The 15,355-nt window shown below is 39.0% G+C and overlaps 1 protein-coding gene across 19 annotated transcripts in view; it reads left to right on the forward strand.

Annotated features, from left to right (window-relative positions):
* Positions 1-1,839: 1,839 nt before the first annotated feature.
* The window catches only part of Synj1 (synaptojanin 1), a 95,770-nt gene continuing 82,254 nt past the window's right edge, over positions 1,840-15,355 (forward strand). For 4 of the 19 annotated variants that reach the window (XM_020165706.2, XM_074072787.1, XM_074072790.1 and 1 more), the window contains exons 1-2: positions 1,842-2,243; positions 3,250-3,395. In XM_020165706.2, the coding sequence (XP_020021295.2) occupies positions 2,146-2,243; positions 3,250-3,395 (244 nt within the window). In that variant the 5' untranslated portion in view covers positions 1,842-2,145. Of the gene's footprint in view, positions 2,244-3,249; positions 3,396-15,355 lie in introns of all 19 variants that reach the window. The other 15 variants (XM_074072792.1, XM_074072797.1, XM_074072800.1 and 12 more) reach the window with 5 other exon arrangements.

Below are 15,355 nucleotides of genomic sequence, written 5' to 3' on the forward strand. Positions count from 1 at the left end.
TTCTTTCTTTTTATCAGAATACTTGTGATTGCATTTAGGATCCAAGCGTGAGCCCTCAGTTCAAACCGCAGTACTGCCAAAAAAGTAAATAAAGTAATCTCAAGATCCTTAACCCAATCATTTCTGTAAAGACTTTCTTCTACCTAAATCACAGGCTTGAAGCAATAAGATGTGAATATCGTTTTTGGCGAGAAGGTAATTGTACATAGAAAGAGTTACTCAGTTTCAAGGTCAAGAGAGTGTTGGCTTCTTTCTGCATTCCTTTAGGATCTCACTAGGAAGTCTGTGTATGCCACTTAACTTGTATTTTAATTCAACCCACCCTAAAGACACTTCATGTTGATCAATTTGTGCAGCTGTTTTCAAATGCTGCAGCAATTACAACAAAATGTATAGGAAAGAGACAAGAAAAAGAAGAAACATATAGTTGCCTTTTATGTTTTTCAAACCCCAGACATGTTTATTTCATGACTAAAATTATCTGTCTTGAAAGTATTTTGGAAAAGCTGACCTAACATCTCTAAGAATGAGTCCTGCTGCCCTTCAGTTTAAATTGGGGAAAGAAGCACTAATTCCAACCCAGAAGTTTTGACCTCACCCTCCCTTAATACAAAGTCACAGTGAACCAGGAATAGGCAGAACACTTGCTTCAAAAGAGCCTATGATTTTCCCACTCGGAGAAAGAGGGGTTTCTAGTGTAGCATGGTGGAAAGCCTTTGATTTTGGAATAAGCAAGTTTGGATTCAGATCTCAACTCCACTTGGCACTGTGAATTCAGTTGTCATAAAAGGTACTTCCCAGGCAGTGCAATGCACTAACATGTCTTCTGAAGCCTTATCCTTTTTTTTTGATGTATCAGCGTTATAGAGGCATTGTGCTTGAAAAGGCAAATACATTCTCACCCCCTTTTAGTTCCCAATTGGAAATGACTCTTAAGGGAAGGAAAATGAATAACCAGAGTCCAGTAGACTATTGTAATTATTAGTTTAATAAAGCACTAGTTTTCTGTTTTTTTAAAGATTACTAAAAGAGAAATCTGTAGTTCTCCGAACTAAATCCAAGTGTCAGAGACTTCTTTTCTAATGTATTTTAGCATCCTGAAGCCCGGGTGGGTCTATCCTCTCCAAAAGGAGAAATGTTAAGTCTCATGATAGAGCCTGGAGGGGGAAATGGTTTTATGCAACATACCGAAGTTAAATTCTGTTTTTGCTGACAAAATAACAGCAAGAAGGGGAAGAAGAAAAGAAAAATCAAAGGGACGTGGAAACACTATCTCAGTGCTGGGTTCTTCACGTTTTCAGTTCCTTCCTGCCCTGTTGGGTTCAACTTCCTTTTCTTATTTTAAGTCTATTAAATCGAAACAGGATAGGCCAGTGAGACACAAATCATACCCAGGAATGATTTGTTGATGCATGAGGATGAGATGCAAGGGTATGATGGTTTAGCTACAAAATTCCATGCCTAGCAAATGCTGTTCCTCATTGGTTGACAGCTGTAGTGGCCTTGGCCTCAGTACAGCCATGTTCTGAGCTCCTGGTTGGTGGTCTCACTTTTGATGGTATATACAGTTGAGCACTCTTTCACAGTACTCCTGACAGCGAAAGAAAACACAAAAACAGGTAGCGAACCAGAGTATCTCCAGAGTACGCCTTAGTTTTCCTTCCTAGGGCGCTTACAATAACAACTCGGTGCTGCTCGCTAGGAGGCACCATGGACAGCTCTCCGGGCGCCACCTGGTTGGCGCGGCGTGCTGACTTTGCCGAGCCCTCCCCCTCGCCCGTCTGGCGGTGGAGGCGGCAGGAGGTGGTCCTCCCGCCCAAATTGGGCACGTAACAATACCCAGCCCCCAGATCTCTACCGGGAGTCCCTCCCTGGAGCCCGAGAGGAGGGCTGTTGAGCTCTGAAGAACCCACGCGAGGGGCCTAGGAGGTCGTATCCTCCTCTCCCGGCATCCCCAGCGGTGAGACCTTGCGGCTGCGGACTGGGGAACTTGCCACCCGAAAGAAGGTCGCTGCAGGTGGAGGCGGCCGTAGCCGGCTAGTGCCCGGCCGGGGTGGGGCGGGAAGCCTGGCGGGGGCGTGGTTCCTCCTGAAGCCCCGCCCCTTCCCCACCAGGGGCGGTCCTTCCGCCCCCGGCCTCAGCGCAATGCGGAAGAGATGGGTCTGCTGGAGCGGAAGTGACGCAGCTGGCGACTGTGGCGGCGGCGGCTGCGGGAGAAGGAGGAGGAGGAGCCGGAGGAAGAGGTAAGCTAGTCGGCGAGGGGCGGGGAGCGGCTGCGGCCAGACCCACCGGCGGCCGGGCGGGTTGCGGACGCTTCCCCAGGCAGTCTCCGCTGCCGCAGCCTCCGTGGAAGCGGTGAGGGGCGGCTGCGGGCAGCCTGGGGCCGGAAAAGCGGATGGGGTAGTGAGAGGACCGCGGGGTTGCGTTGCGTCGCGTCGGGCCGGGGGCTTTGGTGACAGCGGCTGTCAGCCTGCGGGCGGGAAAGGCACCGAATCAGTCTGGGCTCCGGGGCATCCATCTGGCTCATAATGAAGACGTTGGGTGCTCCGCGCCTCCATCCGCGTGTATAGGAGCCGATTGCTCCGGCAGTCGACTGCCCAGGACCTCCAGGAACCCCGTGGGTCCGTGCCCCGAGTCGTGACTCCCTGGGTGTCCATTCTTATGGTTGGGCTCCACTGCAGTCCCCGCGGTGGCCTGTGTTGCTTCCCTTACCCCTCGCTGCCGCCCTGGGGAAGCCTGCGGTGTCGGATAATCCTGTTCCCTCCTCCGGCCCCCTAAGGAGCTTTGAACCAACCTTGTTAACCTTTCCACCCACTTCCCCTCCTTTCCCTCCAAGGATCAGCCTGAAGTTTCCCAATCACTTCCCTTTCAGCTTAGTGACAAATCTTGAAGCAGGAAGCTGATAAACAGCCCCGTAGATACGCTCAATTTTGTTTTTCCTTTCGGTAACACATAAATGGGAAATTCATCTTCACCAAACCTGGATTTAACAGTGCTAAATCCTAGTCTTGCCTTGCCCTAAAATTGGTAGCTTTTCCTTTTGGATTTTGGTAAAATTTAGTGACGACTTATCTTTTGGAATAAACCATTCACCCTGAGTTCCCCACCCCCTTCCCCGCACCCCCCCCCCCCCGCTCCTCCCCACCCCCCACTCCCGTCAAAACCTGTCAGGGAGGGACTTCTGGATGCCTTGCAGTCCTTGCAGCAGAAGGAAGCCTCAGCTTCATTTGCTTTGCTTGCTTTTCGCAGGGCTGCTTCTGAAGAAAGGAGAATGGCGTTCAGCAAAGGATTTCGGATCTATCACAAATTGGATCCCCCACCTTTCAGCCTCATAGTGGAAACTAGGCACAAGGAAGAATGTCTCATGTTCGAGTCTGGGGCTGTGGCTGTGCTCTGTAAGTCATCTTACAGCCTACATGGTCAGAGGTTCTGTTTTACAATAGTTCTTTCACTGACAACCCTTTCAATGAATTTCATCTGCCAGATTATGCTTTATTTCCTTTTAATCAAACCTTATTTTTCTGTAAACTTTATTACAATTTTTTTTGTTGGAGGGATGCAGGGAGGTGCAGATTTTGGATACAGGGTTTTGTTTTCTTGTGTTCTTCTGCTTCTAAAAGTGTGTGTTTTTTTCAAAAAAATACTGTTGCAGTTTATGTGCTGTCACATAAATCCATACAATGGCTTGCTTGACGTTGTTACCATGTTGAACAGAATTCCATGTAGGTCAGTTATAATAGTTGACGTTATCAGCATTATCTAATATTGGAGAAATATCTCATGTTGAATCACTGTGTGTGTGTGTATGTTGCTGGGATCAAACCCAGGGGCTTAAGCATTCTAGGCAAGCACTCTACCTACTGAGACATTTCTACAGCCCAAACCCTTATATTTTCATTAAGAGAATTATAAACAAATTCTGGAATTGCATGTGGTTGATTTCATATTATTTAAAAATTTCATTGATTTTAAAGAAAAGAACTACTTATTGCACCACAGGAAAAATAGACTTGTAAGGTTCGGATAACTTAGTGTCAGATGGATGAAATTAAAAATAAAAGATTAATTTGAATATTAGTTTCATTCTTAATACAAGGTTGAGGCAGATAACCCCCTTAGGAGTTGTTTCCAATATGATATATATTTTTTTTTTTTACAGGATTTGTAGTGTTAAGCACTTGTTCTCTATTAAATTTTTGCTCAGTTTGCTTACTGATGAATTTTTTACAGTAAGGCGTATTTACAAATATAAGCTCTTAACTATGTTAAACACTAAAGTTTCTCCAGACTCAATAAGTGAGGCCACTTATTGCATATAGAATGTTCATGTTGGTTAGTGACGTAATAAAAAGTCTTAAGCAAAGGTAAGTATATAAGATATGTGTAGGTGGGGGCATATCTTGTGGTAGAGCTCCTGCCTATCAAGCATGAGGCCCTGAATTCATCCCCCGGTACCACCACAAAAAAAAGATGTCTGAATATTTTTAGTACATATAATAACCTGGTTTAAATGAGAGATACGGGATTATATTTCTTTTAAGAAAGAAGTATAAATAGTACTCAATATGAACTTAATTATTGCAAAATGTTTTTTATGTTTAAATTGAAAAACATGCTACAGTATTAATCTGGATAGCATACTTTTTCATACTATAAATGTACTTATACTAATGAATTCTTAAATAAAAACGTGGGAGTAAATATGTGAAACATGTTTCAGCTTCTTGCATTTTTTTGTTGATGTTATCTGATTTATTTTTTCTAAATTCTAATGTTTCTTTTTTAATTTCTATTTTTATTTTTGAGACATGGTCTCACTATGTAGCCCAGGCTGGCCTGGACTCAGGATCCTTTTGTCTCGACCTCCTGAGTACTGGCGTTATAAGCGTGTGCCATCATGCCTGTGCTCAGCTTTGTTTCCTTAATTGTAGTTACTAATAATTATAATGGGAAGTCATATTTTCAGTGACAAAGTGTGTAATAAAAACCTATTGTTTTAGGATTTTCTTTTTTTTTTGCGTTATTGGGGTTTGAACTAGGGCCTTGTGCTTACTAGGCAGGTACTCTACTACTTGAGCCATGAGAGTTCTTTTTGCTTTCGTTATTTTTGGGATAGGATCTTGCATTTATACCTGTGCCAACCTGGACCTTGATCCTCCTATTTATGCTTTCCGCATGGCTGGGATGGCAGGCTCATCTTCCATGCTTACCTTTTATTGGTTGATATGGGGTCTTGTGAACTTTAACTGGCCTCTCTGACCCAGATCCTCTGGATCTCCGCCTTCTACTAGCTAGGATTATAGGCATGGGCCACATGCTTGCTAGTCAGATGCTCTACCCACTGGAACAACACTCCCATGCCTTTTTTGCTTTAGTTATTTTTTGATAGGATCTTGCATTTTTTACCTAGGGCCTGCCTTGGATATCTGTCCTCCTACCTATGCCTGCTGTATAGGTTTGTGCCACCATGCCCAACCCTAGTTTTTAGTATTATTGCTCTGCTTTACCCCAAGTTTAGGGAGCCTAAGGATAATCATACTTCCAGAACCTCCAGAAGTCTTCTTTTATGCCAAATAAAGACTTTAAAAGGCTCTAGTACATCCATTTTGGCGTAATACTCATTTTGAGGAAGAAGAATACTAAAATATTATCTTGACAAATTTATTTACTTTCAGTGCTGAGGATAGAACCTAGGGCCTTATACATACAGCCAGATACAATACCACTGAATATATCCACAGCTCCTAACTATTACTTCTGTTTATCTTCATTAGATTTAAGCTGTATAAGTACTTCCGTCAGGACAAAAATTGTTTGAATGTTGCTTCCCTTTGTAAAACTAGCATAAGAGTAGATTTAATCTCCTGGATATGTTATTTTTTTTTCCTATTATGAACTTTGCAGTAATACTTAAAACACATTTTCTAAATTGAAATTTAGTTTTTTAGCCAATACATATAAACATGAAAATTGTAATGGTTTCTTTATGGTGAAAACATATAAAACTTTCTAGCTTTATGGAATATGCAGAACGTTATCTTATGCATCCTACTGTGCAATATTAAAATATTAATATTTAAGAGCTAGCAAAACTTTTTTCATAAATAACATAAAATTAATTTGATGCTGGTTGTAGTGGTGTACACTTGTAACCCCACCACTCAGGAGACCGAGATAGGAGTTTGAGGCCAGCCTGGGCTGCATAGTGAGCTCCTGCCTGCTCTTCCCCCCCCCCCCCAAAAAAAATGGCACTTATTTTGAATTGATACTAAAGTGTATATTGGTACAATCAGTATTTTACAATATTGATTTTTTTTAAATCTTCATAATTTTTAAATGCCTCTGTTTTCAAAGATGTTCTTGGAAGATCTAGCATGTTCTCTTACTCTTCAGCAGTCCCAGTCCCATGAACTTCAGTGCAACCAGCAGCATGTTTACCTACCAGAAGAATCTTCTAAAAGCAGTTTTTATGTTAAGCCAAGCAAAGCATAGCCCTGTTTTTCACTAAGATTAAGTTCAAACTCCTCGGTCTGTAAAGCAAGGCCTTCCATTGTTTGGCTCCACTCTTTTTGTCCGGTGTATCACCTTTTAGGAAGTTCTGGTGTCACTTTAGTGCTTTCCCAAGGTATCATAAATTCTCCAGCTTTCAAGACTTCCTCTAAGACTGCTACAGTACCTTTCTCTACTTTTGTAATCCAAGCCTGCCAGTCCCACATAAGTCTTCTTCCTTTGTGAGAATCTGCCCCACCCACGACAACTCACTTCTGTTCTTTCTACCTCCCCTTTATTTCTGTAGAACTTAGTCTATTTCACAGGATGGAACATTTTTATGGTAGTTTTGTTGTTCTTTAAACTCTTGTATGTAGGTGTTTTTCTTAAGAATAAATGGTGAAATTGACCCTAGTCTCCATATACCAAAAGTTTATCATTTCAGCAGTGTTTTTAGTTGACCTAGGTTTAAAAAGTAAAGTTTCAACAATCAAACAAGTGTAGACAACACAGGGTTGAGGAGTTGCTGCCACTTCATTTTTCTTGGCTTATGCCAGAAGTATCATAAGATAGTGAACCTGAAGTCTTATCTTTCATATTATTAGCATGTACAAGAAATAGGTTGTAAGTAAAAATACAAGGAACATGGTTTCAGCCAGTGCATCCCCATTGGGCCTGAATGTCCACTAATCCAGCCTAGGAGTATGTCTTCAGAGTCCTGCTGATAGGCTCTCTAGTTTAAATTAATCACACTGCTGTGACTTAAGCAATAAGCCAATGGTTGTCAACCATGGCAGTACATTTTATCACCTGAGGAGTTTTACAAATACTGGTGCCTGGCTCCAGCCTCCTAATATGATTAGATTGGAATGATAATTTCTGAGCAAAGTTTATATAGGCCTTGCTGTGATAAATTTCAGGATCACCTTTTTGATTTTTAGACTTTATCCAAAATAACCTCGTTTTCAGAATTTTAATGCTATTGTTTATTGGGTTAATAGTTTTCCCGAAGCTCTCTGGCTAAATCAGGTGCTAATGCTCCCATGGCAGTTTTAGTGTAGAGGGATTTTTTTTTTCTTGTTGTACTGGGTTTTGAACTCAGGGCCTATGCTTTGAGCCACTATACCAGCCCTTTTTTGTGAAGGTTTTTTTCGAGATAGGGTCTCATGAACTATTTGCCTGGACTGGCTTTGAACCATGATCCTCTTGATCTCTGCCTCCTGGATAGCTGGAATTACAGGCATGAGCCACTGCCGCCCAGCTTAGTATAGTGTTTTTGTATCACATGGAATTATGTTCAGGCTTCTGTATTCTTGCTCCTTGAGAAGACCATCAGAACTTACTCCCCTTATCTAACTATCTTAGTAACATATGTATCCCTAATGCTTAGTACAGTGCTTTACTCATCCTTGAAGAACAAATAATTATTAAACGAATGATGTTAAGGGGGGAGAGTAACCTAGACTACAAAATTGACAACCATGCAGTTATCCTTTTTAATTTTCTGTGTGTGTGTGTGTGTGTGTGTGTGTGTGTGTGTGTGTGTGTGTTAGGACTCACATATAGACAAGTGCTCTACCACTGAGCTTTATTCCCAATTCAGTTTTATTTTTAATTGAAATGATTTATAAATTTATAGGATATAATGTTTCCATACATGTGTATGTTGTATTACAATCAAATCAAGGTAATTAAACATATCCATAGCCTCAAATATTCATCATTTCTTTGTGGTGAGACATTCAAAATCCCATCTAGCCATTTTGAAATATGTAATACATTATTATTGACTATCGTCATCCTATTGTGCAATAGAGCATCAGAACTTATTCCTCCCATCGGACTGTAACTTTTAACCCTTGGAGCTTCTCTCTAAGCCCCATATCACCCCACCCTCTTCAGCCTCTAGTAACCATTAGTATACAATCTACTTTTTGAGATTGACTTTTTTAGGTTCCACATGAGTGAGATCATGTAGTACTTGTCTTTCTGGTTTATTTTACTTCACATAGTGTCCTCCAAGTCCATCCATGTTGTCGAAAATGGCAGGATTTCATCTTTTATAGCTGAATAGTATTCCATTATGTATATATGCCATAAAATATGCTATCTTTTCCATAAAAATTATTTTTTATATCTTAAAGAATTGTGCCTGGTCTGGTGGTGTGGGCTACTTGAGAGGCTAACCTGGGAGTGAGCCCAGGGGTTCAAGACCAGTCTAGGCAAGATAGGGAAACCCTGTCTCCAAAAGAAAGAAGAATTATTTTTTGAACTGATGATATAAAAGACATAATAGTATTATACATTATTTTGATTTTGAAATAACAGACATACTACAGTTTTTTCAAAATACCAATTGAAAATGTCTGTGATGACAATGTTGTTTGTTACTAACAACCCACTTTAAAATCACGTTTCTTTAAATGAAAAATAATTTCATTTTTGGTTTCTTCTGTCATAGTTATTTTTAAAAACCTTAAGAAACATTCTTACCTTTAGATAACAGTTAATATGTTTTTAGAAGTGTTCCCACTTTAGAAAATTATTAGTCAAAAAAAAAAAACCAACCAAACAAAAAAAGGATAATTGTTAGTCTAGAGGATGTTCAGTTAGACTGAAACTTGAAGAAATTTGATGTAGATGTTACTAGTATACTGCATTGGACTGGTGTGAGTGAAAGTGCCATGCTTAGTAAGTCCACCTCTCAGCTTTATATGTATGACTCAGTGTCCCTAGTCTTCTGCAGTTATATAAGAAAAGCCCTTCATTAGGGGAGGGACAAGCTGTCAAACACATACATCACAGTCCCATTATTTTATAGCCCACTTCATGCATTAGTAAATAAATAATCTTTATAAGTGTATTCAGAATAGAAAATGCAGGAAAGAAAAGGTTAACACATGAGAATTCAAGGAGGATTCTAAAAACGAGTGAGTTAGGGTTCTACTTAAAAGATGGGGCTGGGTTCTCATTATGTGACTCAGCAGTACACTGCGTACTTAACGTGTAAGGCCCTATGTTCTCTTCCCAGCACTGCAAACCAGCCTCCCCTTCCCCCACAAAAGACAGGCTTAATAAGGTGGAGATATAAATTGTTCTTTTCAGTATCACATGCTAGTATGTTGTCTTTCTAGTAATAAGACTATTTTTAGGCTTTCCAAGTAGCATAATTTGACTCAATCCAGCACTCAAATCCTGCACTTAGTGGATAGCAAAGACATATCACTTACAACGACCTGGTTTACTCCAAGTCGTCCTCTGAGTTTCTTTTCATAGTTTTTTCATATTATAGAAATGTGAGTCATAGTACTAATGGGAGTATATTCTGTAGTTCTACATAGAATGTGAAATATCCTGTCTTAATGAGACTGTACTGTGAAAAAAATAGTTGCCATTTACTAGACCCTTATTCTGTCAGTCATAATATTAAGCCAGAGATACTCCCTCTTCCCCCACCACCTCCCCCAGCTATAGTACTGGGGATTGAACTCAAGTCCTTGGGTTTGCCAGTCAGGTGCTCTACCACTTGAGCCACATCCCCATCCAAAGCCAGAGGTTTCTAAGCTTTATTGTTTCATGATGCCTTAGTGTTTCTTTAGGTTTATCATAGCACCCTTCAGCCACAAATCAGTATCTAATAGTTCTGTTTATTAACTAGTTAGGTTCAAGCAAATATTGAAGTCCCTACAACTTAAGTAGCTGTTCAAAGGAAATAATACATATAAACTGAAAATAACTTATTTCCTTCCTTCATAAATAATCATTTGTTTTACTAATGGAATGTGTGTGCCTGTTGAGTACTAAACAGCTTTTCGCATCTTGGAATCAGCTGGAACACTGCCAACCTATTTCCTGTTTAACATTAATTTTTTTTAATGGTATTTGCCGTTTAACACAGCAGCCACCAAAAATGTAGCTTTACAAAGTTAAGTCATCAGAGGAATGAACTGTAACCTTATCTTTAAGCTCTGAACTACCTCTGGATAATAGTTTACCTGGTGTACAACATATATTGAGAATCTCTGTGTTTCCTTCCATTTAAAATACCTTGCAGCCCTCCACCCCCATCCTGGGAATTTGCTGCAATGTCTTATGGCATCTCAGCATACAGTTTAGGAGATGTGGTATTTAAAATGCTTCATTTCATTCAGTTCTGTGAGTTATGCTTTTATCCACATTTTATAGGTGTGAAAACTGAGGCTCGGAAGGATTAAATAACTGCTTCAATAAGATAGTCTTTCCGCTTGATTTTCTTTCTTTGTAATTATTGTGTATGATATAGTGAGGGTAGTGGCTTTTGGGTAGGGACTGAGAAGGAAAAAGAAAAGAAAATCAGTAGAAGAGATTACAGTTAGGAATGAAATTGGTAGCTTTCTCTAATGAGGGAATTATTACACTTGTGTTTTCACCTATATACTATTAATATGTTAATATATTAGAAGGGACATATGAGCCAGGTGCTGGTGGCTCACGCCTATAATCCTAGCTACTTGGGAGCCAGAAAGCAGGAGGATTGTGTTTCAAGGCCAACCCATGCAAATAGTTTGTGAGACCCTATCTCAAGAATGCCCAACACAAGAAAGGGCTGATAGAGTGGCTCAAGTTGTACAGTACCTGCCTAGCAAGGGTAAGGTCCTGAGTTTAAATGCTAGTACTGCCAAGGGAGGGGGAAAAAAGAAGGGAAATATGTTTAATTTAAATCAAGGTCATTAAAAAACATTTTCTGTGCTGGGCTAAGTTAAATGTCAAATTGTAGAATTTTGGGTGCCAAGTATAGTAGGTGGTAGTGACAAACAGTGTGCATAGTTTTTTTTTAAATTTTTTGTTTTAATTGCCAAATGCTATCTGTCAGCATGACTACCCTTTAGGTAAGTTGGAGTATTTTTAAGAAATACTTGCAAGTTGAGGGAAGAAATGACTTTTAGGGTTGACTTTTTTAGCACAGAAATGATGAAGTTCAGACTTGTTATATGTCACTTTATGTTAGGGTTGCAAAATTTCATTCTTTTTATAAATTTCAGAATGTACGTATTTCATAGAAAGTGAACAGCAGCTTAAATGTCACCTCAAAAAAAAAAAATCAATCGAGTTCTTCGAACCTGGACTAGTAGCAGGATTAGTTTGCTAAACCAGTAGTTCTAAGAACTTTCATTCCTTTCTACTTACCTTTGCTATAAGCAGATAAGGAAGTCAGAACCTCTCTTTCACTGAACAGTAAAACCCCATTAGGTGACAATTTATTACATGATTAAAATATGACTAAGCCAGAATTGTAATAGGAATTTTGCTTTTGACCATGATAGAATAGCATTAAGTGGATTTCCCCACCCACTTCAAGCAGCAACAACAAAATGAAGAAAATACATGAACTGATTTTCAAACATTGAGCAGTGGGCAGCTCAAGATCCTTACTCCTGAGAGAAAGAAGCAAATGAGGTGGGCCTTACAGTTCTCTCTTATTTCATGGAGAGCTTCTAGGCCACCTCAGCAGAGGATGTTCTCAAAGGAAGTTTAGCATGCTTCCTGAGTTGAGGAGACAGAGTAAAGAATATAGAGGCCAAGGCAGCTACAGTTCTCAAATTAATATTGCAAATAAGTAGAAAATGCCTCAAAATTAGAAGAAAATTCGATCTGTATTAACAAATCCTAAATTAATAAAGGACATTAAAGTAGCTATCGTAAATATACTCCATATGTTCAAGAAAGAGGGAAGAATGAGCATGTTAGGAAGAGATGGGAAAATGTAACCCATCAATATTTCTAGAAATGAATGTGACAGTATGACTGATGAGTAGATTTGATATTGCAGAAGAAATGGTTGTGAACTTGAAGACATAGTATAGAAACTATCCAAAATGAAATACAGCTTCAAGTAGCCTAATCTACATGTGTAATTGGAATCCTAGAAGAGAGCAGAAGGAAACCATCTAAACAAATAATACCTGGTAATTTTCCACATTTGGTGAAAGCTGTAAGTCCACAGATCCAAGAAGCTAAATAAACCCAAAGCAAAAGAAACATGAAGAAAATTACACCCAAATGCATAAACAAGTGACTTAACCAGTGATACAGAAACAAATCTTAAAAGTAACCCAAGGGATGAAAAATGCATTTGTACAGAAGAATGAAGGTAAGAGTGATTTTGGACTTTCTAAAAGAAGCAGTCTAAGAAGACACAGAACAACATCTTTAAATTTCTAAAAGGAGAAAACAAAACCAAGCATCCACTTAGTGTTCTATACCAAACCACTGAAGAAAAATATGTAAAGATATTTTCACTCATTCAAAAGCTGAAAGATGAGATAAATATAATGGTTAGCATAGTATTGCCTTTGTTTCTATTCAGTGACAACATTTTAAAAAATACGTGATAAAGTCTAAATCTATGAAAATTTGAAAGAAGCATAAAAAGTAAAAGAGGCAATAAGAAATGCATTGGACTAGTGTAGTTGGTTAGCCTTGTAACCAAAGGAGTATATGCTTTAAAAATTTCATATCATAACTGGATTTGTTTGTTTTTTAATGGTTGTTAGTAAGAATTTGTCTTATCTTTTCTTACCTAAAACAGAGATATACCTGAGATAGACAACTGACTGAAAAAAAAAAATACTTCTTACTACTCAGCTGTTAGTATTTGTGTGTATTAAATGTTATAAGTATTAAGATATTCTGTTTTCCATCTTAGTATATAGTCTTATATAACTATATATAAAGGATGTTTATATAAATAACTCCTAGTGATAAGTATTTATTATGTATTGTTTTTAGTTTTGTTCACTAGTAGACCATAGAATTACTTTAGTCTGAAAATGCTTTACTGAAACATAAATGAACAGAATCATTTAATTTCCTGTGGACCATGTGTGAAGCATAGACAGGATGAGTCTTACTTTAGGAAAATTTCTGACTTACTGTACATTAATGCTCATTAGTTAGTTGTTTGTTCTTGGCCAACATTGAAGATACATCTTCAATGAAGATACTTTTTGAAGAATGAGGTAGAAAGTATAGTTATTAGTTATTATGATGGCAAAAAGAAAGGAAGGATTGGAATAGATACTGTTTTGATGGCACTATTGACCACTGCATACTCTCAAGCCTGCTCTTCATACATTTACTCCGTTACTAAGTCCAGTCAACTCAACTCTAACTTCCTTGAGAATCCATGCAGTGAACAGCATATTAGCTGGTCCTGTCTCAGTAAAGCCACTGTGATCTCCTTTGTGGACCATTACAGTAGTCTCCCTTTGTGGTCTCTCTGCTTCTCCTTGCCCTACTGGTGTTTTAAAAACACAATTTAGATCATTCCCCTGTTTCAGTGGTTGGCCACTGAACTTGGAATCCAAACTCTTTAAGATTGCCCATAATAAAATCCAGTCCTTGCCTCCCTCTTCAGTTACACCACTTTTCCTGTTGGTTTCCGTGTTCCAGCCAGATTGGCCCTCTTTTGGTTCTGTATGTACCCAAATTCTTTCTGGTCTCAGGGACTTCAAACATGCTGTTCCTTTTCGAATTCTTATTATTATAATAAGCTTGTTAAATTATAGCACAGATAGAAAAGCATGCATTGTACAAGCACAGCTTGACGAATTTTTAGAGTGCGCATACTCATATTGCCACCAGCAAGTTGAAAAGAGAACATTATTGGCTTTCTGGAAGATCTCCTCACGCACCTTTCCAGTTATCTCCATCATGACCTGTAAAGATAAATCGCTGTCCTGACTTCTCACATCATAGATACGTTTTGTCTTTCATTTTAACATCAACGAAGTCATTCAGTATGAATTCTTTCATATTCAGCTTCTTTCACTCAGTGTTATATATGGGAGCTCATCCACCTTGTAGGGAGCAGCAGCTTACTCACTTTTGTTTCTGTGTGGTATTCTATTGTATGAATACGCTAGTCTTCAGCTGTTGTCTTCACATGTGCTTTATTTCCAGTTTTTACTATCATGAATGACACTAATATGAACAACCTTTCACATGCATTTTGGTGCACATACAACGCATTTGTGTTGGGTATGTATTCTTAGAAATGGAATTGCTGGTTCATAGGACAAGTATGTATATGTTGCCTGAACACTTTTATCTCCACTCTTCCTTTGGCTAGTTTCCTATTTATTAATCAGATTTCATTGTAAAGATCACTTCCTCTCTCATACTTACTCTAACATTGTCCTACCCCATAAATTTTAAATTAGGTCCTCCTCTTGTAGTCTGTTGGAATTCCATCATAGTATTTACATTTATTTGTTTATTTTTAACGCTGGAGATTGAACCCAGGTTTTTCTGCATACTAAAAGCATATGCTTTAGCACACATTCCAAACCCTTTTGAAAAAAATTTTATTTTGACTTGGAAGGTAGAGATTGGGAGGACTGTGGTTCCAGGCCAGCCTGGGCATAAAGCAAAACTCTTTCTCAAAAATAACCAACACAAAAAGGACGGGGGCATGACTCAAGTGGTAGAGTACCTACCTAGCAAGTGAAAAGCCCCCAGTAGCACCAAAAAAAATTTTTTTTTAAATTTTGAGACAGAGTCTCACTAAGTTGCCTAGACAAGCCTCAAACTTTGATCCTTCTGTCTTAGCCTCCAGCTCAAGAAGCTGGACTTACAGGCATGTGTCACCACACCTGGCTATGTACTATAATTTATAATTTTATATTTGTCTGGTTATATAATGCCTGTCTTCCTAATTTAACTCCTAAGAAAGTATCAGGTACTTTCTGTTTTTACTCTTAGAACCTTACCAGGGTCTGGTACATAGTAGGCATTTGCTAAATACTTGTTTGCATGAATGAGTGAAAGGTTATTCTTACTGAAGAGTTCATAAGATTGGAGTGTGGAGTTTATATAGAACATTAAT

The sequence above is a fragment of the Castor canadensis genome, chromosome 5 (genome assembly GCF_047511655.1).
Source record: "Castor canadensis chromosome 5, mCasCan1.hap1v2, whole genome shotgun sequence".
In the NCBI taxonomy this organism is placed as follows: domain Eukaryota; kingdom Metazoa; phylum Chordata; class Mammalia; order Rodentia; family Castoridae; genus Castor; species Castor canadensis.